The sequence below is a fragment of the Oncorhynchus keta genome, chromosome 11, assembly GCF_023373465.1.
Source record: "Oncorhynchus keta strain PuntledgeMale-10-30-2019 chromosome 11, Oket_V2, whole genome shotgun sequence".
NCBI classification, from domain to species: domain Eukaryota; kingdom Metazoa; phylum Chordata; class Actinopteri; order Salmoniformes; family Salmonidae; genus Oncorhynchus; species Oncorhynchus keta.
In genome coordinates, this window is record NC_068431.1 from 45217967 (window position 1) to 45242688 (window position 24722).

The following is a 24722-nucleotide window of genomic DNA, read 5'->3' on the forward strand; positions in this document are numbered from 1 at the left end:
CCCCACACAGGTTGTTGACTCTCTGACCTGTGTCACGAACCAGCTAATACAGAAATGTACCGTCAGCAGAATCAAGCCCCCCACACTGGTTGTTGACTCTCTGACCTGTGTCACGAACCAGCCAATACAGTAATGTACCGTCAGCAGAATCAAGCCCCCCACACTGGTTGTTGACTCTCTGACCTGTGTCACGAACCAGCTAATACAGAAATGTACCGTCAGCAGAATCAAGCCCCCCACACTGGTTGTTGACTCTCTGACCTGTGTCACGAACCAGCCAATACAGTAATGTACCGTCAGCAGAATCAAGCCCCCCACACTGGTTGTTGACTCTCTGACCTGTGTCACGAACCAGCTAATACAGTAATGTACCGTCAGCAGAATCAAGCCCCCCACACTGGTTGTTGACTCTCTGACCTGTGTCACGAACCAGCCAATACAGTAATGTACCGTCAGCAGAATCAAGCCCCCCACACTGGTTGTTGACTCTCTGACCTGTGTCACGAACCAGCTAATACAGTAATGTAGCGTCAGCAGAATCAAGCCCCCCACACTGGTTGTTGACTCTCTGACCTGTGTCACGAACCAGCTAATACAGTAATGTACCGTCAGCAGAATCCAGCCCCCCACACAGGTTGTTGACTCTCTGACCTGTGTCACGAACCAGCTAATACAGTAATGTACCGTCAGCAGAATCAAGCCCCCCACACAGGTTGTTGACTCTCTGACCTGTGTCACGAACCAGCTAATACAGTAATGTACCGTCAGCAGAATCAAGCCCCCCACACTGGTTGTTGACTCTCTGACCTGTGTCACGAACCAGCTAATACAGTAATGTACCGTCAGCAGAATCAAGCCCCCCACACAGGTTGTTGACTCTCTGACCTGTGTCACGAACCGCTCGAAGTTCGTAACAAAAAGGAAGACAACGTGGAGATAAGGAATAACATAATATATTTATAAACTGAAGTAAACTAAATACAAATAACAATGGTGTGTGTCTGTAGTCAGTAATCAGTAGTGTAAGTGAGTGATTGCGTGCATAAATGTGATAATGAGGGGTGTTGAATGGTGCCAACGCAAACAAACAAAACAGACACAAAAAGGCCACAACCAAAATCGTTCAGTGTGTCTGCATGGAGATAGTCTCCTCAATGAATGGGGAAGAGGTGTATTCATCCTGGGACACACTCGAGCCCAGGTGTGTTCTTGGGTCATTAGCTGACGACCCTCTCGGCTCCGCACACTGACATCCTATTCAGCATTATGAGAACACAGCGACACGTTGGTGAGGATTTACTGAGCTGGGCTCGGGTCATTGATAAGTAATTGTCTCAACGCAGCCTTATACTGCTGTGAAAGGATCCAGGAACTCAAATGATTTGGGTGGATCCCATCCTCCTTATAAAACAAGCTTTTTTTCCAGGATGGTCACTGTAGGGCCAAGAGTTTTTCAAAAAGTTTTTCCTGATGAAACAGATAATTGGGTCATGTGAAAAGAGTGCCCTATATATTCTCTGTAAGGTTAGTGTGGTGAGGGGTCTGAGGTTTTTTCTTGACAGGAAGTGAGACTATCTTGAACACATCCTGCTGCTACATCCTGTAGCAAGACACTAAAGAGTCATAGATTAGTTTCTAATGATATACAGTGCATTCGGAAAGTATTCAGACTGCCTTAAATAAAATATGAATATAAGGCCCCCCAGTTGACAGTGCATGTCAGAGCAAAAACCAAGCCATGAGGTCAAAGTAATTGTCCGTAGAGCTCCTAAATAGGATTGTGTCGAGGCACAGATCTGGGAAGGGTACCAAAACATTTCTGGAGCATTGAAGGTTCCCAAGAACACAGTGACCTCCATCATTCTTAAATGTAAGAAGTTTGGAACCACCAAGACTCTTCCTAGAGCTGGCCGCCAGGCCAAACTGAGCATTCGGGGAGAAGGGCCTTGGTGAGCGAGGTGAGCAAGAACCTGATAGACACTCTGACAGTGCTCCAGAGTTCCTCTGTGAAGATGGAAGAACCTTCCAGAAGGACCACCATCTATAGAGCACCATGAGAAACAAGAATCTCTGGTCTGATGAAACCAAATTTAACTCTTTGGCCTGAATGCCAAGTATCACATCTGGAGGAAACCTGACACCATCCCTTTGTAAAATATGGTGGTGGCAGCATCATGCTGTGGGGATGTTTTTCAACAGCAGGGACTGGGAAACTAGTCAGGATCGAGAGAAAGATGAACGGAGCAAAGTACAGAGAGATCTTTGATGAAAACCTGCTCCATAGCTCTCAGGACCTCAGACTGGGGTGAAGGTTCACCTTCCAACAGGACAATGACCTTAAGCACACAGCCAAGACAACGCAGGAGTGGCTTCGGGACAAGTCTCTGAATGTTCTTGAGTGGCCCAGCCAGAATCTGTACTTGAACCCGATCAAACATCTCTAGAGAGACCTGAAAATGACTGTGCAGCGACACTCCCCATCCAGCCTGACAAAGCTTGAGAGGAACTGCAGAAAAGAATGTGAGAAACTCTCAAGCTTGTAGTGTCATACCCAAGAAGACACTAGGCTGTAATCACTGCCAAAGGTGCTTCAACAAAGTACTAAGTAAAGGGTCTGAATACTTATATAAATGTTTTTTATTTGTGATTAATTTGCAATATTATCTAAAAACCTGTTTTTGCTTTGTCGTTATAGGGTATTGTATTGATGAGAGAAAAAAACAATTGAATTCATTATGTTTGACATCAGATGAGGAGGATCGTTACAATAACCTGAAGTTGAATAAACCTAGACCCCCCCAAGACCTTTGGGTTGCTGGAGTGTGGTAATTTTAATTTTGTGACGTTTCCCTTTCCGTATCAAATTCAAAACTGAACTTTGAATCTTTTCCCAGTACCCTAATGGTGTGGGCAAATTAAAAGTAATGCAAGAAGTAATCATCTATTTTTCCAAAAGTATCTGTAATCTGATTACAATATTTATTGTCTTCACAACGCTTGTTTGTACTCCATAGACCTAGGAGCAGCACATCATAACCTCATATCGTCCCCAAAACAATGAAGTCAAGACAATGTTGGTTTTTCTTTCAAATATTAATCCTCCTCATCTATCTAGAGATCAACGTCGTGACAGGGCCCTCAGAACTGCCTGTCTCATTTTCCCTTTGCTGAAAGCTTTGCGATTGAGGAAGCAACATCAGCTGTCTTAACAGGGATGATTTGATGGTTGACTCACGTCACATCTCAGTATTTCCTTGATGGGACAGGGTTCTGTCAAAAGCACTGCTCATGCACAGGAACTCATTCATTTCAGTCTGAGACTGAGTGGAGCGGAGGGCAGAGCAGCTACCCATGTAAGTCCTTGTTTTCTGGTTGTAATAACATGGCTTGATAGTTTATTCAGACTTCAATCAACACAGCATAATATAACAAATATTGCAACTTTCATACAGTTTGTTTGTTTCATTTGATTATACTTTTTCTTACATTGAAAGAAAACAATTGTATGCATGGTGTTTATAAAACACTGTCTTTGAAATATATGGGTTTTAATTAAACTTTTGCCTTTCTTTAGTTGATTGATCAGCATGTGTCGTCCGTGTGATTCAGCTTGTGTCTCGGCCTTTGGGACTAGATCGAATACCACCGTTAGTGGGACGATGATGGAACTAGGAGTTAACACCAGTGGGGTTGATGTAAACGGCAACTGTGAGATCCATGACGGCATCCTGTCTCCTGCCTTACCCATTCTCTACTCAATAATCTGCTTCTTCGGCCTGATCAGCAACACCATGACCATATTTGTGTTCTTCCTGAAGAAGCACTCCGACTCATCTATGGCTGTGTACCTGAGACACCTGGCCATAGCTGACTTCCTATTGGTGCTGTGTCTGCCTATGCGGGTCTATTACCACAACAGCCAGGGCCCCTTCTACATCTGCAAGGTGCTGGGCATCTTCTTCTACGTCAACATGTATGCCAGCATCCTGTTCCTCAGCCTGATCAGTCTGGATCGCTACCTGAAGATCATCAAGCCTGTGTGGGTCCTGAGAATCCACAGGGTGCGGTGGAGCCACCGGGCGTCCTTCTCGGTGTGGGCAAGCCTGATCCTGGGCATGTCTCTGTTCTTCCTCAGGAATGACAGGCAGCAACCCTGTGACAAGATCTGCTTCCACTTCCACCATAAAGGTCTCCTGGGGGGCCTGGTCAACCTCACCATGGTTGCCTTCTTCTGTGCCACCTTCATCCTCTTCCTCTGCTTCTACGCCAGCATAACCACCAAGGTGAGGACCATGTCCTTAGGGAACCTGGACCCCAAGGCCCAGCGGAAGAAGAGCAGTGTGGTCCGGAAGACTTTTGTGGTGCCGGTGATCTTCACACTGTGCTTCCTGCCATACCACCTGGTGCGAGTGCCCTACGTGCTGGCCCAAATGGATCTGATTCAGGCCCTGGACAGTAAGCAGATTCTTCACATCCTCAATGAGCTCACTCTGCTCCTGTCTTCTATCAACAGCTGTCTGGACCCCATCATCTACTACTTCCTGTCTTGCACCTATAGGAGGACTATCCTCTGTGCCCTGCAGGGGCAGTTCAAGACCATGTATGCTGTTAACAGTAGACGCAACAGTAGACGCATCAGTATTAATCAATCTTTTACAGAGATATAGAGCCATCGAAGGCAGGGAGTTTTTAACATTTTGCACAATGGGGTTAAAAATCTATTTAGATTAGTAACTGAGAAATGATGTATAATGTACAATACATGTTAATCCTGTTGATACTATTGACTCTATAAAATAAAGTATAGAAGATTATTATTGAATGTACATTATGAAATATATATATATATATATATAAACTCTTGTTATCAAGTTCTTACTGGCCTTTGTAGTTATAATTGTTGGTCCAGTAAGAATGGTGTTTGTATAAGTATCTGTACAGTCTGTTATTTGAGTATATTACTCACACTTATGGTGACCTTAGGTTGTCATGGTTAAAAGGGCATTATAAACCAGGTGGTTCGAGCCCTGACTGGTGATGCTGATTGGCTGAAAGCCGTGGTATGCCACGGATATGTCCCCAAAAAAAGGTTTATTGTCACAACCTCTGTCTGAAAACGTATGAATTCGATGAAGTACTAACAAAAGCTGTAATGGCCATGTTGTGTCAGTCTTGTACACTTTAAAACATGTTTTTCTGCCATGAGATCAATAAATGTATATTTCCACACAATAGAGCCTTGAAGTTTATTTATGTGGATATTTGCCTTTTACAGTTGCAAAAGTTAAGTACTGATTAAGTTCACCAAAGTTAATTTCATTTGATGTTCATGAGGGATTGTGTAATGCTTCAGGTGTCGTAGGTGTGTTGGAGTCAAACGCAGGAGACAGTGAGTGCAAAGCTGTGCGTCTTTAATAGCACCAACGCACCACAGGGTGCTCACAATAGTAACGGCCCCAAACACAGGGAATGAGAATGTACAACGGAAAAGTAACGACCAGGCACTAACACGTACCTCTACAACAGAGCCGAAGGTTACACTGAAATAATCCCGCACAACAACCAGGCGGGCCGGCTGTCTAATAAAGACAAACTAATTAACTAATTACACATGAACAGGTGCTACCACTAAACATACAAGGAGGGAGAGGAAAAACAATCAGTGGCAGCTAATAGGCCGGTGATGACGACCGCCGAGCGCCACCCGCCCGGGAAGGGGAAACGCCCTCGGTCGGACTCGTGACAGTACCCCCCTCCTGACGCGCGGCTCCCGCAGCGCCGACACCGGCCTCGAGGTCGCCCGGAGGACGAGGTGCAGGGCGATCCGGATGGAGGCGATGGAAATCCCTCAACATGGATGGATCCAAGATGTCCCTCACCGGTACCCAGCACCTCTCCTCCGGACCGTACCCCTCCCAGTCCACGAGGTACTGCAGGCCCCTCACCCGGCGTCTTGAGTCCAGAATGGCCCGGATCGTGTACGCCGGGGTCCCCTCGATGTCCAGAGGGGGGGAGGGACCTCCGGTACCTCACTGTCCTGCAGGGGACCAGCTACCACCGGCCTGAGGAGAGACACATGAAACGAGGGGTTAATACGATAATAGGAAGGGAGTTGTAATCGATAACACACCTCGTTTATTCTCCTCAGGACTTTAAAGGGCCCTACACACTGCAGACCCAGCTTCCGGCAGGGCAAGCGGAGAGGTAGGTTTCGGGTCGAGAGCCAGACCCTGTCCCCCGGTACAAACACGGGGGCCTCACTGCGGTGGCGGTCAGCACTCCTCTTCTGCCGTCCACTCGCTTGTCGTAGAGATTCCTGGACGGCCCTCCAGGTCTCCTTGGAGCGCTGTACCCATTCCTCCACCGCAGGAGCCTCGGTCTGGCTCGGATGCCATGGTGCCAGGACCGGCTGGTATCCCAACACACACTGAAAAGGGGACACGTTAGTAGAGGAGTGGCGTAGTGAGTTCTGAGCCATTTCAGCCCAGGGAATGTATCGTGCCCACTCCCCTGGCCGATCCTGGCAATACGACCGCAGAAACCTACCCACCTCCTGGTTCATTCTCTCCACCTGCCCATTACTCTCGGGGTGATAACCGGAGGTCAGGCTGACAGAGACCCCCAAGCGTTCCATGAACGCTCTCCATACCCGAGACGTGAATTGGGGGCCCCGATCAGAAACGATGTCCTCCGGCACCCCGTAGTGCCGAAAGACATGGGTAAATAATGCCTCCGCAGTCTGCAGGGCTGTAGGGATACCGGGCAACGGGAGGAGACGGCAGGACTTAGAAAACCGATCCGCAATCACTAGAACCGCGGTGTTCCCCTGAGACGGCGGAAGATCGGTCAGGAAATCTATGGACAGATGTGACCATGGCCGCTGTGGAACGGGGAGGGGTTGTAGCTTCCCTCTAGGAAGGTGCCTAGGAGCCTTACTCTGAGCGCACACTGAGCAAGAGGAGACATAACCCTTAACGTCCTTAACCAACGTAGGCCACCAATACCTCCCCTGAAGGCTCCCCACTGTCCTCGTCACCCCAGGGTGACCCGAGGAGGGTAGGACGTGAGCCCACCGAATCAGCTTGTCCCGAACATCAAGCGGCACGTGCCTTCGCCCCGCTGGACACTGAGGAGACGCGGGTTCAGCCCGTAACGCCCGCTCGATGTCCGAGTCCACCTCCCATACCACTGGGGCTACCAGCTTAGAGGCGGGAAGGATGGGAGTAGGTTCGGTGGACCCATCCTCGGTGTCGTAAAGGCGGGACAGTGCATCAGCCTTCACGTTCTGGGAGCCCGGTCTATAAGACAAAGTAAACCGGAACCGGGTGAAGAATATGGCCCACCTTGCCTGACGTGGGTTAAGTCTCCTTGCAGCCCGAATATACTCCAGATTCTGGTGGTCGGTCCAGATGAGAAAAGGGTGCTTAGCCCCCTCAAGCCAGTGTCTCCACACCTTCAGAGCTCTAACCACCGCTAGCAACTCCCGGTCCCCACATCATAGTTACGCTCCGCTGGGCTGAGCTTCCTTGAGAAGAAAGCGCAGGGGCGGAGTTTTGGTGGCGTACCCGAGCGCTGTGATAGCACGGCACCCACCCCAGCCTCGGACGCGTCCACCTCCACTATGAATGCTAGAGAGGGATCCGGATGCGCCAACACGGGCGCATCAGTGAACGGCGCCTTCAACTTGTTGAATGCTCTGTCCGCCTGTGCTGACCACTGCAATCGCACCGGCCCCCCTCAGCAGTGAGGTAATGGGAGCCGCTATCTGGCCAAAACCCCGGATAAACCTCCGGTAGTAGTTGGCAAAACCCAAAAACCGCTGCACCTCCTTTACCGTGGTTGGAGTTGGCCAATTACGCACGGCCCTAATGCGGTCACCCTCCATCACCACCCCGAGGTGGAAATGCGATATCCCAGAAAAGAGACGGCTCGTTTAGAGAACACGCATTTCTCAGCCTTGACGTATAGGTCATGCTCCAGCAGTCTACCAAGCACTTTGCGCACCAGAGACACATGCGCGGTGTGAGTGGCCGAGTAGATCAGAATGTCATCGATATAAACAACCACTCCCTGCCCGCACAGGTCCCTGAGAATCTCGTCTACAAAGGATTGGAAAACGGCTGGAGCATTCTTTAACCCATACGGCATGACGAGGTACTCATAGTGGCCGGATGTAGTACTAAATGCGGTTTTCCACTCGTCTCCCTTCCGAATACGCACCAGACTATACGCGCTCCTGAGATCCAGTTTTGTGAAGAACTGCGCTCCGTGGAACGATTCCACCGCCGTAGCGATGAGAGGGTAACTATACCCCACTGTGATGGCGTTTAGACCTCTATAATCGATACACGGACGCAAACCTCCCTCCTTTTTCCTCACAAAAAGAAACTCGAGGAGACGGGTGAAATGGAGGGCCGAATGTACACCTGTCCCAGCGACTCCGTGACATATGTCTCCATTGCCAACGTCTCCTCCTGGGACAGCGGGTACACGTGACTCTTGGGAAGCGCAGCGTCTACCTGAGATCTATCGTACAATCCCTTCCCGGTCGATAAGGTGGTAATTTAGTCGCTTTCACTTTACTGAAAGCGATTGCCAAATCGGCATACTCGGGGGAATGCACACCGTGGAACCCTGGTCTGGACTCTCCACCGACGTGGCACCGATGGAAACTCCCAAACACCTTCCAGAACACTCCTCTGACCACCCCTGGAGAACCCCTGTCTCCACGAAATTTTAGGATTGTGCCGGGCCAGCCAGGAGTCCCCAGCACCACTGGAAACGCAGGCGAATCAATAATAAAAACTGATACGCTCCCTATGATTCCCCTGCGTCACCATGTCCAGTGGGACCGTGGTCTCCCGACCATCCCTGACCCTAATGGCCGGCTATCTAGGGAGTGCACGGGGAAAGGAGAATCTATCGGCACCAGCGGAACCCCTAACTTAAGGGCGAGTCCGCGATCCATAAAGTTCCCAGCTGCGCCTGAATCGACTAGCGCCCTATGCTGGGAAGAGGGAAAAAAGTGAAGGAAAGAGATTAAGACAAACATATGGCCAACAAGGGATTCTGGGTGAGTCTGATGCTGACTCACCTGGGGTGACCGAGAAGCGTTCCGCCTGCCATCTCTACTCCCAGACGGACCCCCCCAGCACCGATCAGACGTGTGTCCCCTCCGACCACAGTTGGTGCAGGGAAGGCCTCCTCCTCCGGTACCCCTCGGCGCAGCCCCTCCCAACTCCATCGGAATGGGAGCGGAGGGGCTGGGTGGTGGAACGCACAGGACCCTCTCTGAACGCCCGCGGGCAGCCAGCAGATTGTCCAGTCGAATGGACATGTCAATCAGCTGATCCAGTGACAGAGTGGTGTCCCGACACGCTAACTCCCGGCGGACGTCCTCTCGGAGACTACACCTGTAGTGGTCCATAAGGGCCCTGTCGTTCCACCCAGATCCGGCTGCCAAGGTCCGGAACTCCAGCGCGTAATCCTGGGCGCTCCTCCTCTCCTGCCTGAGATGAAAAAGTAGTTCTCCCACCGCTCGGCCGTCTAGAGGGTGATCAAACACGGCACAGAAGCGGCAGGAAAACTCTGGGTAGTGCTCCCGCGCTGAGTCTGGGCCATTCCAGACTGCGTTCGCCCACTCCAGAGCACGACCCGTGAGGCAGGAGATGAGGACACTCACCCTCTCCGCTCCTGAGGGAGTGGGTCTACCGGTGGCCAGGTATAGCTCCAGCTGAAGCAGAAACCCCTGGCAACCCGCCGCTCCATCATAAGCCCTCGGTAGTGTCAGACGGAGGGTGCTGGAGTCGAGTGATGGGGAGTCCGGAGCCGGGGGTGCCGAAGGTGGAGAGAGGAGACCACTCCTCTCCCATCGGTCCATTCTCTCCATCACTTGATCCATCGCGGATCCGATCCGATGGAGAACGGTGGTGTGGTGGAGAACCCGTTCCTCCATCGATGGGAGAGGGTTGGCTGCTGCTCCTGCTGACTCCATTCAATTTGATGTTGGTGCGGGATTCTGTAATGCTTCAGGTGTCGTAGGTGTGTTGGAGTCAAACGCAGGAGACAGTGAGTGCAAAGCTGTGCGTCTTTAATAGCACCAACGCACCACAGGGTGCTCACAATAGTAACGGCCCCAAACACAGGGAATGAGAATGTACAACGGAAAAGTAACGACCAGGCACTAACACGTACCTCTACAACAGAGCCGAAGGTTACACTGAAATAATCCCGCACAACAACCAGGCGGGCCGGCTGTCTAATAAAGACAAACTAATTAACTAATTACACATGAACAGGTGCTACCACTAAACATACAAGGAGGGAGAGGAAAAACAATCAGTGGCAGCTAATAGGCCGGTGATGACGACCGCCGAGCGCCACCCGCCCGGGAAGGGGAAACGCCCTCGGTCGGACTCGTGACAGATTGTCTCATAACACCGACTTTTATTTTCTTGCTTTCAAAACATTTCTATTAAATGTATATTAAATGATAATAGAGTACTGATCAATTTATGTATGGTATGTATAGAAGAGGCAGCATATTATCAAACTTTTAAGTAGTCTAATCCAATCACTGTCAGGATTCACTCAGTTATTCAGTAATTTATCAAATAAATTATGGGTTGAATTATTTAGTTTTATCACCTACTGCACAAAAACAGGCTGGGCTTCGACTAACAGCATAGATTGATCACAGAGACGCGGAGGAGCAGAGGAAAGAGTGAAATACCTGTTGTTCAAAGCCAGAAGCTCACTTTGATGATATCACTTCACTGTCACTGGTGGATGATCAGCAGCCTTTCATTAAAGAGAACAAAGCCATTTCCAGTCTTTATCTTGGATAAATACTGTTTGGTGCGTATTTAGGCTTATTGCATTTGGATGAGTTGACCGTACAATACCTGAAGTAACAATGTCCATAGCTGACAAACATGTTTTTTTGTCGTTCGTATAATAGCTTGTAAATGATTCTTTGTCTGTCATTTCAAACCGATTCTTATCCTTTTTAATCAAGGCAGTGCACAGAGCTTTCAGGGGGCAGGTGCTCAAAATAAAAACACTTTCATAATTCATATCTTGATATTCCTGAAATATCAACTGCCTCTGTAGCGATGTATTTTTATTTTGAAGAAAAGGGCTATTTATTTGTACAATACACTCATTACAAATTGTATGCCTCCTAAAGACATGATTGACAGGGGAAAGAGGGTGGGCGTTCAGCTTGTCATTGTTGATAATTGATGTTAACCTGCTAGTTAGCTAGCTTGATTTTTTTTTTTTTTTTTTTTTTTGTACTGATTGTGATTTATCCTCGATGTTCTTCAATTCTTAAATAATAATTTTATAATGTAACATTCATAATCTTCTAACTCATGATATATGACTGGCTGGCAAGTGGCTTGTATTGATATTTGAGTATTCTGGTGGTCAGCGCCAGTAGACTGCCTGTGTTGCTGCTGCCCTGACATATGATGCAACTCCCGATTGAAGAAGGCATGGAGTTGAGTCAGAGGGTCGTTGATGAAGACGCACCTCTGTCTTTCTGCCTCTCTCTGCTGCGTTTATTAGCCAACCAGACCAGGTATTGATGATGCTATTTAATCTAGTGTTATCAAGTGTTAATAAAATATTATGCTGATGTGGCAGTACTGCTGATATTTAAACGAGGTAGCTGGCTAGTTGCAAAGGGTCGGAAACTTTCCGGTAGATTTCCGCATATTTTCCGAAAATGTTTCATGGAATGTTTGCTTAATAAATTCATCAAAAAAGTTAGCTTATAACAGTGAACCTTTTGGGGGGGGATACACATAAGGCAATTCTAGGTCTTGTGGCATATTTTGGTTAAACTATCCCCAATTCAATGGAATTGCAACCCTCTGCATACACAGTGCATTCTTCCATCACATGTGCAGCTGATTCTCAAGATCTTGCATACTAATGAGATGCTGTTGAGCCCACACTACTATACTGTCTGAGCCAAGGACTACATTATTTCTGGTAAGTTTTGATGACAATACTGGGTGGGGTGGATATATGACAATGTTTGTTTTGTTAACTAGTAAATAGTAGCCTACATCAAAGTGTGTATAAATAATTTAGAACTTGTTAACCATTTCTGCTAGTTAGTTTATGCTACCATGTGGGTTTTAGCTTGCTTGAGCCTGCTAACCGAGGAGTGTTAATTCACCTGTTTCCATACATGTTTCATTTCAAAATATACATCTTACAAAGGAGTTGTTTAATCTAACTGCTTAACTATTTATCTGTACATGGAATTGTATTTGTTTTTTCTCTAATTATTTTCTAACGTTTACAGGAAAATGCCACGGGTGTCACGCCCTGTCCTTAGATATCTCTGTTTTTCTATATATTTTGTTTAGGTCAGGTTGTGACTAGGGTGGGTACTTTAGTTTTTGTATGTCTAGGGGGTTTTGTATGTCTATGTTGGCCTGATATGGTTCCCAATCAGAGACAGCTGTTTATCGTTGCCTCTGATTGGGGATCATATTTAGGTAGCCATTTTCCTCATTTGTGTTGTGGGATCTTGTCTATGTATAGTTGCCTTAGTGCACATCAGTAGCGTCACGTTTCGTTTGGTTGTTTGTTGTTTTGTTCAGTGAGTTTCGATTTATTAAAATTATGTGGAACTCTACTCACACTGCGCCTTGGTCTCACTCATACGACGATATTGACAATGGGCACTATCAGATGTGTGGAGACATTTCACTGCAGGTAATGTAGAAGGAAAGCTGTTTACATTTGCAAATACTGTGCCAAATCATATGTGAAGAATGCAATAAAGATGCAGAATCATCTGGCCAAGTGCATTAAGTTCCCTCAGCGCTCACAACAAGCAGCCTCTGACAAAAGTCCCTCTACTTCTATTCAAGGTGAAAATGATGAATCAGACACCTTAACGATAGCAACAGCTCATGGTCGTCTTGGAATCAGTAGTTTTTTGACTCAATGGAGGAACGTAGTCTGAGAAATGCTGATGAATGTCTTGCTCGAGCTGTGTATGCAACTGGTTCACCTCTGATGCTCATAAGCAATGTGTATTGGAAGAAATTTCTGAATGTTCTTCACCCAGCATACACCCCTCCAACCAGACATGCTTTATCTACTAATTTGCTGGATGCAGAGTTCAACAGAGTTCAAGTGAAGGTCAAGAAAATCATAGAGAAAGCAGACTGTGTTGTAATCATCTCTGATGGGTGGTCGAATGTTCGTGGGCAAGGAATAATTAACTACATCATCTCCACCCCTCAACTCAGTATTCTGCTAGAGCACAGACACAAGAGATGACAGACAAACATGTCTCTACATTGTAGATGTGCTGAAGGCAGTCATCAATGACCTTTGACCACATAAGGTATTTGCACTGGTGACAGACAATGCTGCGAACATGAAGGCTGCTTGGTCTAAAGTGGAGGAGTCCTACCCTCACATCACACCCATTGGCTGTGCTGCTCATGCATTGAGTCTGTTCCTCAAGGACATCAAGCCACTGAAAACAATGAATACATTCTACAAGAGAGCCAAGGAAATGGTTAAGTATGTGAAGGGTCATCAAGTTACAGCAGCAATCTACCTCACCAAGCAAAGTGAGAAGAATAAGAGCACCACACTGAAGCTGCCCAGCAACACCCATTGGCGTGGTGTTGTCATCATGTTTGACATGGAGAGTATGCTGGCAAGAGCATCCTGTCTGGTGCAGAGATCAACGAGGTCTATGGTGTCATCACTACCATGTCTCCCCACCTTGGCCTGAATGAGGGCAAGGTTCTTGGCAGTCTGGCGAAATACACTTCCAAGCAAGGGCTTTGGGATGGAGATGCAATATGACAATCGTGCCAACATAGGACTGAGGCTCTTTCCCCTGTTGCCTCCCTCATCCTCAAAATCCCACCATCATCAGCCGCCTCAGAGCGCATCTGGTCCTTGTTTGGGAACACACACATCAAAGCAGGCAACAGGTTGACCAACACAAGAGTGAAAAAATTGGTGGCCATCCAGGCAAATTTTAGGCTTTTTGAGCCTGACAACGAGCCGTCCTCAACAAGGTTGGAAAGTGACAGTGAATATGAGGCCTCAGAGGCTGATGTTCAAGAGGTGGACATTGAGGAGGTGCAGGGAGAAGACATGGAAGCCTGAGAGGAAGACAACCAAAGCTTTAGTTTCTAGACTATCATTTTACAGATGTATGTTGAAAATGTTTTTGGGGGATGCGATGGACCATTGGGGATCATTCAATATTCCCTTTCTTTTGTTGTTCAGTGAAGTCATCCCATGTGAAGAGTCAACTCACTGTGTTCAGAACGATGACAAAAACTGTATACAAAAAAACATACAGTGCCTTCAGAAAGTATTCATAACCCTTGACCTTTTCACCCATCAGACTATCCTCAATTTAAACTTGTATTTACTAATATGTTGTTACAGCCTGAATTCAACATGTATTAAATGTATTATTTTTCTCACCCATCAAGACACAATATCGCATAATGACAAAGTGAAAACATGTTTTTAGACATTTCTGCAAATGTATTGAAAATTAAATATCGAATTTACATAAGTATTCACACCCCTCAAAATTCTTCAAGCTCTGTCAAATGGTTGTTTATCATCGCAAGACAATCATTCTCAGGTCTTGCCATAGATTTCCAAGTAGATTTATGTCAAAACTACCTCGGCCTCTCAGGAACATTCACTGTCTTCTTGGGAAGCAACTCCAGTGTATATTTGGCCTTGTGTTTTAGGTTATTGTCCTGCTGACAGGTGAACTCATCTCCCAGTGTCTGGTGGAAAGCAGACTGAACCAGGTTTACCTCTAGGATTCTGCCTGTGCGTAACTCCATTACGTTGATTTTTTATCCAGAAAAACTCCCCAGTCCTTAACAATTACAAGCATACCCATATCACAGCGCTGCAACTTTGGTTTTTAGATGTGTTTTTTTGTTGTTGTATCCAGTCGGATAAACACTCCAAACCACCTACCCAATGCTCGGAGGAGTCTGCGTGGTCCTAAAGCACACCGTTGTGTCCCCCCCATGATAAAACTGAGGGGGACAAAAATGACATGTCCCCCCATCCCCAGTGAAAGTTGCATCCCTGCCATAACATGATACAGCCACCACTGTGCTTGAAAATATAGAAAGTGGTACTCAATGGTACTCAATTATGTGTTGTATTGGATTTGCCACAATGAATGCTTTGCTTTCAGCATTTGAAAACCTCCTTGGTCTTTGTGGTTGAATCTGTGCTTGAAATTCACTGATCGACTGAAGGACCTTACAATTATCTGTATGTGTGGGGTACAGAGATAAGGCAGTCATTAAAATGATTTTAAACTCTATTATTGCACACAGAGCAAGTCCATGCAACTTATGTGACTTGTTAAGCATATTTTTACTCCTGAACTTATTTAGGCTTGCCATGACAAAGGGGTTGAGTACTTATTGATTCAATACATTTCAGCTTTTAATTTTGTATTCATTTGTAAAAATTCCCTAAAACATCATTGCACTTTGACATTATGGAGTATTGTGTGTAGGCCAGTGACCTAACAAAAATCTAAATTGAATCCATTTTAAATTCAGGCTGTAACACAACTAAATGTGGAAAAAGTTAAGGGGTGTGAATAGTTTCTGAACGCACTGTATACATACTACCCCCTGAAAGGGCACTTGGCGAGTGGGAGGGCAAAGGGGCACGTGCCCCTTTAACAAAAATGTATCTTATCTGTGTATGTATCTGGCTCTAATGTCAGTTAATTTTCCTGTGATTTTGTTAGTAGTGACATCACTTCTGGCCTTTCAGCTCCCCCTACTGGTCATTAACACTGTCTTTGAATCAGTATGTGGCATAATATTTGACAACAATGTTTTTCCTTTCTGTTCGGACCATCTGTATCCGGGCCATCTGGATCCATCTGTACGCACCAGAGACTTAAATGTCCACACTCCTCTATTTTCATGCATATCTGAATCGTGACTGTGGGATCAGATGGACTCTGTACTCACACAGCTCTCTCTCTCTCCTGATAATGAAAAAGGTGAAGGATTAACAGAACATTAACACCTCTGATTGGCTGTGCTACTTTCATGATGCTCTCCTCAGGTTGCCTGGAAAGGCCACAGGGAGTCATCACAGTCATTTCAGACCAAACATATCAGGATTTACCCCATGTCATTCCAGACCATGTGTATATCCACATTAGTAATTAAACACTTGTCTCAGTTATGCAAAATTGAATTTGTATTTATTTTCTTCCAGAAAGCATGGATGAGCATTGGTTAGATTTGTCACAATGTATATGAAATGGGAATAAACATTTTGTCAGGGAATGGGTGGATTACCACATTAATCAGGGTGTAGAGTGATTTGTATTTTTTGTGTGTGTGAAATCAAGACAATTTGAATTCCTTATATCACATAAAACAAATATGAACCATTACTTAAATTGTGACTTAAAAAAAAACATTATACAAAAACACAAGCTTCAGTGGACCATTGTTTTTCAGAGTATTGATGTCACCCCAGAAGCATGTCAGGCCTCTCCTAAGCTTCGGCCCGCTCTCCGTCAGCGTCAGAATGGACGTGGCTGTTTGTTGCCATGGGAACCCCTCCGGAGGTCACATAGGCTTGATGGCCACTCTCCCTGGTAGGGACGCCTTCATACGCCACTGTGGCCGAACTCTTAGGGATGGCTCTGGCGGGGGGAAAGGAAACTGTCAGTAAAACACTGCACCACACATTTGAATCGTATTGTCTGTGAATGCGTTAAAAGTACAGCACAAATCATAATCACTCACTGCATCTCTGTTGCCTTTGAAGCCTTGTATTTCTGCTTCTTCATGGAGTGTGTCATGTACCAGATAATAAGGATAATAAGGACAGCTCCAAGAAGTGCTCCAATGACTGCACCAGCAATGGCCCCATCACCTAGCTCTGTTAATAGTGGGTTATTGGTAAGATTAGTTACAGCAGTGTGTTTAAAGATTATATAGCCGCAATCAATAAAAGTCTAAACAACAGTATACGTATATATTACCCATACCATGGCTGAGCTCCACGGTGCAAGTAGCAGATCCTACAGCGTTAGAGGCACTGCAACAATACTCTCCAAATTCAAACTGGGATATGTTTTGGAAATACAAGGATCCTATATTCGGATCTGAAAAGAAAGAGAAAGAACACAAGTCTAGCAAAAGCATTCTAATGAATCAGAGAACAACAGAGTGATGGGGGATGTGTGTTACAGTATGGCAACTCACCAGGGTTCCCCATTACAGGTGTCTTGGTCTTGTCCTGATCCACTCTGATCCAGGTATAGGTGGGGGTGGGGCTTCCCCGCTCACTGTGGCAGGTGAGGGTAACCAGGTGACCAGACTCCACATCACCATGGACAGCACAGAAGGGCACAGATGGCCTCTCTTACAGACCATGTAATAGAGAGAGAGAGAGAGCAAGAGTTAAGCTTACGTAATATGCTGCAAGCTGGACCCAGTTCATCCAACTACCGGCAATCAGAGAAAGTGCCCAAATGGTATGGCCAAGTTAGACATAAAAGTCAACACTTTGCCCTGGACCAGTAGCTAGCTATTTAAAATAATGACTTTATTATTCTGGTGGGGACATTTTGGTTGCGGCTCTATTCATAGATAAAAAAAACATGATCAAACATAGACAAAGAACATATGCAATATATACAGGTAGAAAAGGGCAGTTCATGAGCGATCAATGATGAATCTGTACGTTATACACCATACACAGCAAAACACTCTGTCAACTACAAATTCAACTGTAGGCCAGCGCTCTGGTCCTACTTGGGGTTTTTAACACTCAGGATTTGGTCTAGTACTAGGTACCGTTGACGTTGGAATGCAGAACACTGGATGATTGATTGATACGAGTCGTTACAGTGGTACATTCATACATGAGCGTTCTAGTGAAGCTGGATGTCATCGCCCTGAGTGTTTCTTATGCTTTGCAATGGTGACAAAGGTGGCATTGTACTGTACACAATGATACCGGCAGGGTTTACGGTGACAAAGATGATGAATTTATACAACAGACATGACCAATTAAGACAATGATATATTGGTAAGATGAGCAGCCATTGTTACAGTCAAGACCATTTCCATGGTAGGACTGAATACCGCGTATTACCTTCACCATAATGCTTCACTACAACCTCTCTGCTTTATCAAACTGGGAATCATTCATTTCATCTGAAAAAGTCATGTGTCTCTCCAGTCTATTCCTGAGGAGTACGAGACATGTCGGAAGACGGCCTTGTACTCCGGTGTTCCTGTTCTAATTTCTGACACTGACAATGAAGATACTAGTCTGCTCCAGTTCCCATGGAAACTACTGTGGACACTGAGGCCTGCAAGGTTGTCCTGGTAACTCTGTGGATGAGTGGAATCACAGAAGGCATGTAATTCAACGATCACCAAACTCAGACTAGGAAAAACAGTGAAACTATTTCATAGATCTGCTCGTGTGTTGTGGTGACACTGAAATAGGAAGAAGATTTACTTCAATTCAATTATTAAATGTGACATCATTGTATTCATTTATGAAGTAAACCATGACTCATTTCAAAGCATTTGACCACATGTAAAACAGAACTTACCAAGAATGTTGACAATGATAGTGGCCTCAGTCTTCCCATTGACATCAGGGAAGTTGTGGACTTCGCAGGTGTAGGCCCCTGAATCTGACACTTGCATGTTGCTTATTGTTATTGAGGCATTGCTAGTAGCTGGATAGGTGGGAGCATTCAACCTGCCTTCATACGGTTTCGAAATAACGTCCTCTCCTGACTGAGAGTAATACACCTAGAAAGTAACAGCAAGAAAGTTTTAGAGCTTACATAAAAACAACCACGGGACAACCAACAGATTTCGTGCTGATATTTCAGAGACCTACTCCTTCTACAGAATCAAGTTACAATACGGCAGGGAAGTCGGAGCAACCCCAAGTGTTAGTGAGACTGCGTGACGTGAGGATTCTGAGGTCTGAGGTTCTGCTCTACTGTAACACTGCCTCTGGTAGGAGAGCAGGGAGCCACTTGTGCTCTGGTGACTGTGCTTTTTTTTTTTGTCGTTCCAAGGTGTGTCACAAAATGGGCGCTCAAGAGCAAACACCGTATTGAATAGTACCTGCCTTGGCTTTTATGAAAATACGGAGGCACAGCAATCAAGAGCGACGATGTACTGTTTGTGATTGAGGGGAGGTCCAGAATGAACTGCACTTCTTAATTTATTGTACTTTATGTGATGATTTGAGAGCTGTACTGTTTGATAGAATGTTGCAAAGATAACAGGAACTGTTCTGAATTCGAAAAACTTGAATGGTTTTCGAGGAAAGAAGTATTCCTGGTTGCAAATTGTATCTCCAGCTTGGAAGACAAGATCAGTTGTATATTTGAAATGTTTTTGATTTGTTCTCTCAATAGTTTTCCACTGATGCATGAACGTATGTTTATATACTGTATATGTATGTGTGCACATGTAGACATAATGATTTTTATTTTGCTACAGAAAATGCAGTGTCTGATATGCCCATGTGGGCATCCAGAAGATGCATGACACTGTACTTACAAAACAAATCAAATCATCGATCCTTGTGGGAAGTCATGCTGTCCAACAGCATGCCCATCAACTGCAATGACTCTCCTGAACTCCCATGTACACCCGGAAGCAGTTTGATCACACATTTTCAAATTCAGACGTCTTTGTAAATCCCATGTAAGTACGATGACATTGCCCTTGGCACTCTTGTCCATGAACAGAACAATATCCATTGGCGCACTAGGTGTGTAAAACGGTCCAGGTGACATTGAGGACACAGAGGGAGTGTGATCATGTGGCAACATAGGACATAGTAGCGTCAGCCTACATACCTGCTGTGGCACATTGGAGGTTTTGGCAACAAAACTCCACTGGATGATGATGTCGCTGGTGTTCTGCACGGTGGTAACAAACGTGCACCGGAGAAGAGCACTTTCCCCGTTTGTCACGTTCATAAACTTCTCGGGGACCGTCACTGTGATTAAATGCCCACATCCTAGAAAAAAAAAGAAGACTGTTAAAAACAAAAACACATATTGTTTTTACTGCTATGAGTATTTTTCCTCTGCTTGAACATGATCCTTTAAATCTCAAATATGTCGCACTCCAATGTGTAAGGCCAAGATATATACAGTAGGTACACAATACTTCATCATTATTGTTTCAAATAAAGTATAGCACAGGAACGAACGGATAGTTACTCACCCATCATGCTGAACAGCAGCGCCATTCTGAGTGGAGGGGACATTTGAAAGGAAATGTCCATGTCTCGTTCAATAAGGCAGTCGAGAGCGTTATCGTAGCAGTACCTGAAAAGCCCTCGCCTTTCTCAGTCCTTTACCTATCAACTAAGGAGTAATGGGCAACGGCCAGGCAGAGTGTACTGTATTAGCCCGTGGTGACACTGTAGTAGTGGTCAGGCTGATTTTGTGCCTGTAGGAATCGTGGGGGTGTTTGCACAGCCATATTTGCCATATCACCTAGACTGGGCGGGAACACTCTCTGACTGTTATCTTTCAAAATGAGGATTTGAATTTCCAAATGACTGCTATTTGTTCATACTTCAATGTTTAGACTTACAGGCAGGCCATGATGTCTGTGCTAAAGAATATATAACACAATTTAATTGATGTCTTTGCACTTTGCACCATACTGTACTACACAGTACAGTATACCTTCTTGATTCTGTCTGTTAACCGTATTCCAACGGCCCACTATGTATTGACAATGACTGTTCCAGTAATTCATTATTTCGTATTTGGCCTGATGGTCATCTCTCCCTCTTCTATGCTCTAAATGTACCTTGTAATTCATTCTGGGTCAGGGCTTCTGAAAAAGGAATTAACGTAATGTAATCTCTACTTGGTTTTTATCACCTGCCCTGAGGAAGTGTGAGCCAGAGCAATACAATACCCTGCTTATCTTTGGGGAGTTCACTCCCTGGCACTGCCGCTGAGTTGTAAAAGACAGTTTTGCCTGTGTCACTCTGCTCGTGCTAAGTGATCGACACGGCGGTAGGGGGGACAATGAATCAAGTATAATTAATTGTGCATAATTACAATAAAGTGACATAAGAAATGAATGATGTGGAAATGTTGATCAGCAGTGACTAAACTGTCAGAGGGGAAACAGGGAAGGGGGATGTAGAGGGAGATGTGGAGAATGGAGGTGGTGTTGAGGAAGGTCACAGGGAAAACAGGGAACGGGGATGTAGAGGGAGATGTGGAGAATGGAGGTGGTGTTGAGGAAGGTCACAGGGAAACCAGGGAAGGGGGATGTAGAGGGAGATGTGGAGAATGGAGGTGGTGTTGAGGAAGGTCACAGGGAAAACAGGGAAGGGGGATGTAGAGGGAGATGTGGAGAATGGAGGTGGTGTTGAGGAAGGTCACAGGGAAAACAGGGAAGGGGGATGTAGAGGGAGATGTGGAGAATGGAGGTGGTGTTGAGGAAGGTCACAGGGAAAACAGGGAAGGGGGATGTAGAGGGAGATGTGGGGAATGGAGGTGGTGTTGAGGAAGGTCACAGGGAAAACAGGGAAGGGGGATGTAGAGGGAGATGTGGAGAATGGAGGTGGTGTTGAGGAAGGTCACAGGGAAAACAGGGAAGGGGTATGTAGAGGGAGATGTGGAGAATGGAGGTGGTGTTGAGGAAGGGGAGTGGGAAGAAATCAAGTCATTGGGCACAGAGCTCATTTACAGTACCCATCAAAAATTTGGACACACCTACCCATTCAAGCGTATTTCTTTATTTTTACTATTTCTACATTGTAGAATAATAGTGAAGACCTCAAAACTATGAAATAACACATATGGAATCATGTAGTAACTAGAAAAGTGTTAAACAAATCAAAACTTATTTTATATTTGAGATTCTTCAATGTAGCCACGCTTTGCTTGATGATAGCTTTGTACACTCTTGGCACGCTCTCAGCTTCATGAGGAGGTCACCTGCAATGCATTTCAATTAACCGATGTGCCTTGTTAATTTGTGTAATTTCTTTCCTTCTTAATGCGTTTGAGCCAATCAGTTGTGTTGTAACGAGCTAGGTGTGGTAAACAGAAGATAGCCCTATTTGGTAAAAGACCAAGTGCATATTATAGTAAAAACAACTCAAATAAGCAAAGAGAAACGACAGTCCGTCATTACTTTAAGATATGAAGGTCAGTCAATGAGAAAAATGTCAAGGACTTTGAAAGTTTCTTCAAGTGCAGTTGTAAAAACTGGTTCTCATGAGGACCGCCACATGAAAGGAAGACCCAGAGTTACCTCTGCTGTGGAGGATAAATACCAACATGTTTGAAGCAGACCACAATAATCCCTGTGCCCAAGAACACTAAGGTAACCTACCTAAATTACTCACGTCCATAGCCATGAAGTGCTTTGAAAGGTTGGCAATGGCTCACATCAACACCATTATCCCAGAAACTCTAGACCCACCCCAATTTGCATACCACCCAAACAGATCCACAGATGATGCAATCTCTATTGCACTCCACACTGCCTTTTCCCACCTGGACAAAAGGAACACCTATATGATAATGCGATTCATTGACTACAGGTCAGTGTTCAACACCATAGTGCCCTCAAAGCTCATCACTATGCTAAGGACACTGGGACTAAACACCTCCCTCTGCAATTGGATTCTGGACTTCTTGACGGGCCGCCCCCCCAGGTGGTAAAGGTAGGTAACAACCTATCCGTCACGCTGATCATCAACACGGGTGCGCAATCATCTCCTGTACTCCCTGTTCACTCATGACTACAATGCCGTGCACGACTCCAACACCATCATCAAGTTTGACGATTTCACAACAGTGGTAGGCCTGATCACCGACAATGATGAGACAGCCTATAGGGAGGAGGTCAGAGACCTGGCCGTGTGGTGCCAGGACAACAACCTCTTCCTCAACGTGATCAAGACGAAGGAGATGATTGTGGACTACGGGAAAAGGAGTACCGAGCACACCCCCATTCTCATCGACAGGGCTGCAGTGGAGCAGGTTGAGACCTTCAAGTTCCTTGGTGTCCACATCACCAACAAATGTCATGGTCCAAACACTAAGACAGTCCTGAAGAGGGCATGACAAAGCCTTTTCCCCTGCAGGAGACTGAAAAGATTTGTCATGGGTCCTCAGATCCTCAAAAGGTTCTACAGCTGCACCATCGAGAGCATCTTGACTGGTTGCATCACTACCTGGTATGGCAACTGCTCAGACTCTGACTGCAAGGCACTACAGAGGGTAGTACGTACGGTACATCAATGGGGCCAAGCTTCCTGCCACCCAGAACCTCTATACCAGGCGGTGTCAGAGGAAGGCCCTAAAAATTGTCAAAGACTCCAGCCACCCAATTCTAGGTCCAAAAGGCTTCTTAACAGGTATATCAAAGGGCTACCCTAACTATTTGCATTGCCCCCCTTTACGCTGCTGCTACTCCCTGTTTATTAACTATGCATAGTCACTTTAACTCTACCTACATGTACATATTACCACAATTTTACTGCTGCTGTTAAATTATTTGTCACATTTATTTTCTATTTTTTACTTATCTATTATTTTTACTTACCACTTATTTTTCTTAAAACTGCGTTGTTGGTTAAGGGCTTGTAAGTAAGCATTTCACTGTTGTATTCGGCACATGTGACAAAGACAATTTGATTTGAGATGGTTTGGGATGAGTTGGACCGCAGAGTGAAGAAAAAGCAGCCAACAAATGCTCAGCATATGTGGGAACTCCTTCAAGACTGTTGGAAAAGCATTCCTCGTGAAGCTGGTTGAGAGAGTGCCGCAAGTTTGCAAAGCTGTCATCGAGGCAAAAGGTGGATACTTTGATGAATCTAAAATCTTAAATACATTTTCATTTGTTTAACACTTTTTTGGTTACTACGTGATTCCATATGTGGTTTGATGTCTTCACTACAATGTAGAAAATAGTAAAAACAAAGAACCACCCTTGAATGAGTAGGTGTGTCCACACTTTTGACTGGTACTGTACGTCTGCCAAGTTGTCATACCATGACCATCATTAGGATGTATGAAAAAGATCATCTTAAACAGCACCAGAAATGTCAGAGCAAAGCATGTCCATGTTATAGTTCTGCTGGGTTTATGAAAATGAAATGTGGCCATTGTGAATAAAACCTGAATCAAACTGCATGACTAAACACACACACGAAAGAGAAAGAAAACATATAGGTTAATCATTGAAATCTCTAGGGCCTTACTGGTGTGGCCCTGCTAGCTCATCTAGTTTTTGCAAACTCAAGTATGCATCCACAGCAACCATACTGGTGGGGGGGGGGTTGGAAGTTACGTTTTAATGCCCAACAATTACAATAACATTTTGTCACCAATTAAATCAAAGAACTCAGAACTGCATCCTTCCCAACATGATCTGTTCAGGACATGGTCATGATTCCAATTGACCCTGAGAGTATCCAAACATCCAACATGCAAGTAATTTACATTGGCCATAGATGCGGTAAAGAGGTCAATCGAACCCGACCAAAACAATGGAATTGCCATGGAAACGTGTTGGGGGAAAGGGCTATGGTGGAAAGATCCTGAGTCTCCTCATTGCCCCCCAGCAAAATAGCCTACTAGGCTATTGTTTAAATGTGTATTTCTCACTAAGTTGAGG

General features: G+C 45.5%; 2 protein-coding genes across 2 annotated transcripts; one reads left to right on the forward strand and one right to left on the reverse strand.

Moving 5' to 3' along the window:
• The first annotated feature begins 3252 nt into the window (after positions 1-3252).
• Positions 3253-5222, forward strand: LOC118390747 (P2Y purinoceptor 14-like). The gene is made up of 2 exons (XM_035781465.2): positions 3253-3353; positions 3575-5222. Exon 2 carries the CDS (start codon positions 3588-3590, stop codon positions 4665-4667), a length of 1080 nt encoding a protein of 359 aa, XP_035637358.1. The 5' UTR covers positions 3253-3353; positions 3575-3587; the 3' UTR covers positions 4668-5222.
• An 11020-nt stretch (positions 5223-16242) lies between these two features.
• LOC118390329 (V-set and immunoglobulin domain-containing protein 1-like) lies at positions 16243-20510 on the reverse strand. The gene is made up of 7 exons (XM_035780779.2): positions 20289-20510; positions 19916-20079; positions 18644-18848; positions 17280-17438; positions 17063-17179; positions 16818-16953; positions 16243-16714 (listed from the first exon to the last, which is right to left on the reverse strand). Exons 1-7 carry the CDS (start codon positions 20347-20349, stop codon positions 16564-16566), a joined length of 993 nt encoding a protein of 330 aa, XP_035636672.1. The 5' UTR covers positions 20350-20510; the 3' UTR covers positions 16243-16563.
• Positions 20511-24722: the final 4212 nt, after the last annotated feature.

Coding starts and splice junctions, on each gene's coding strand:
- LOC118390747 (XM_035781465.2), top strand. CDS start 3,588: ATGTGTCGTCCGTGTGATTCAGCTTGTGTCTCGGCCTTTGGGACTAGA.
- LOC118390329 (XM_035780779.2), bottom strand. CDS start 20,349: ATGGACATTTCCTTTCAAATGTCCCCTCCACTCAGAATGGCGCTGCTG. Junction 17,180..17,279: donor ACCTGTAATGGGGAACCCTG/GTGAGTTGCCAT, acceptor CTTTCTTTTCAG/ATCCGAATATAGGATCCTTG. Junction 16,715..16,817: donor TCAAAGGCAACAGAGATGCA/GTGAGTGATTAT, acceptor TCCCCCCGCCAG/AGCCATCCCTAAGAGTTCGG.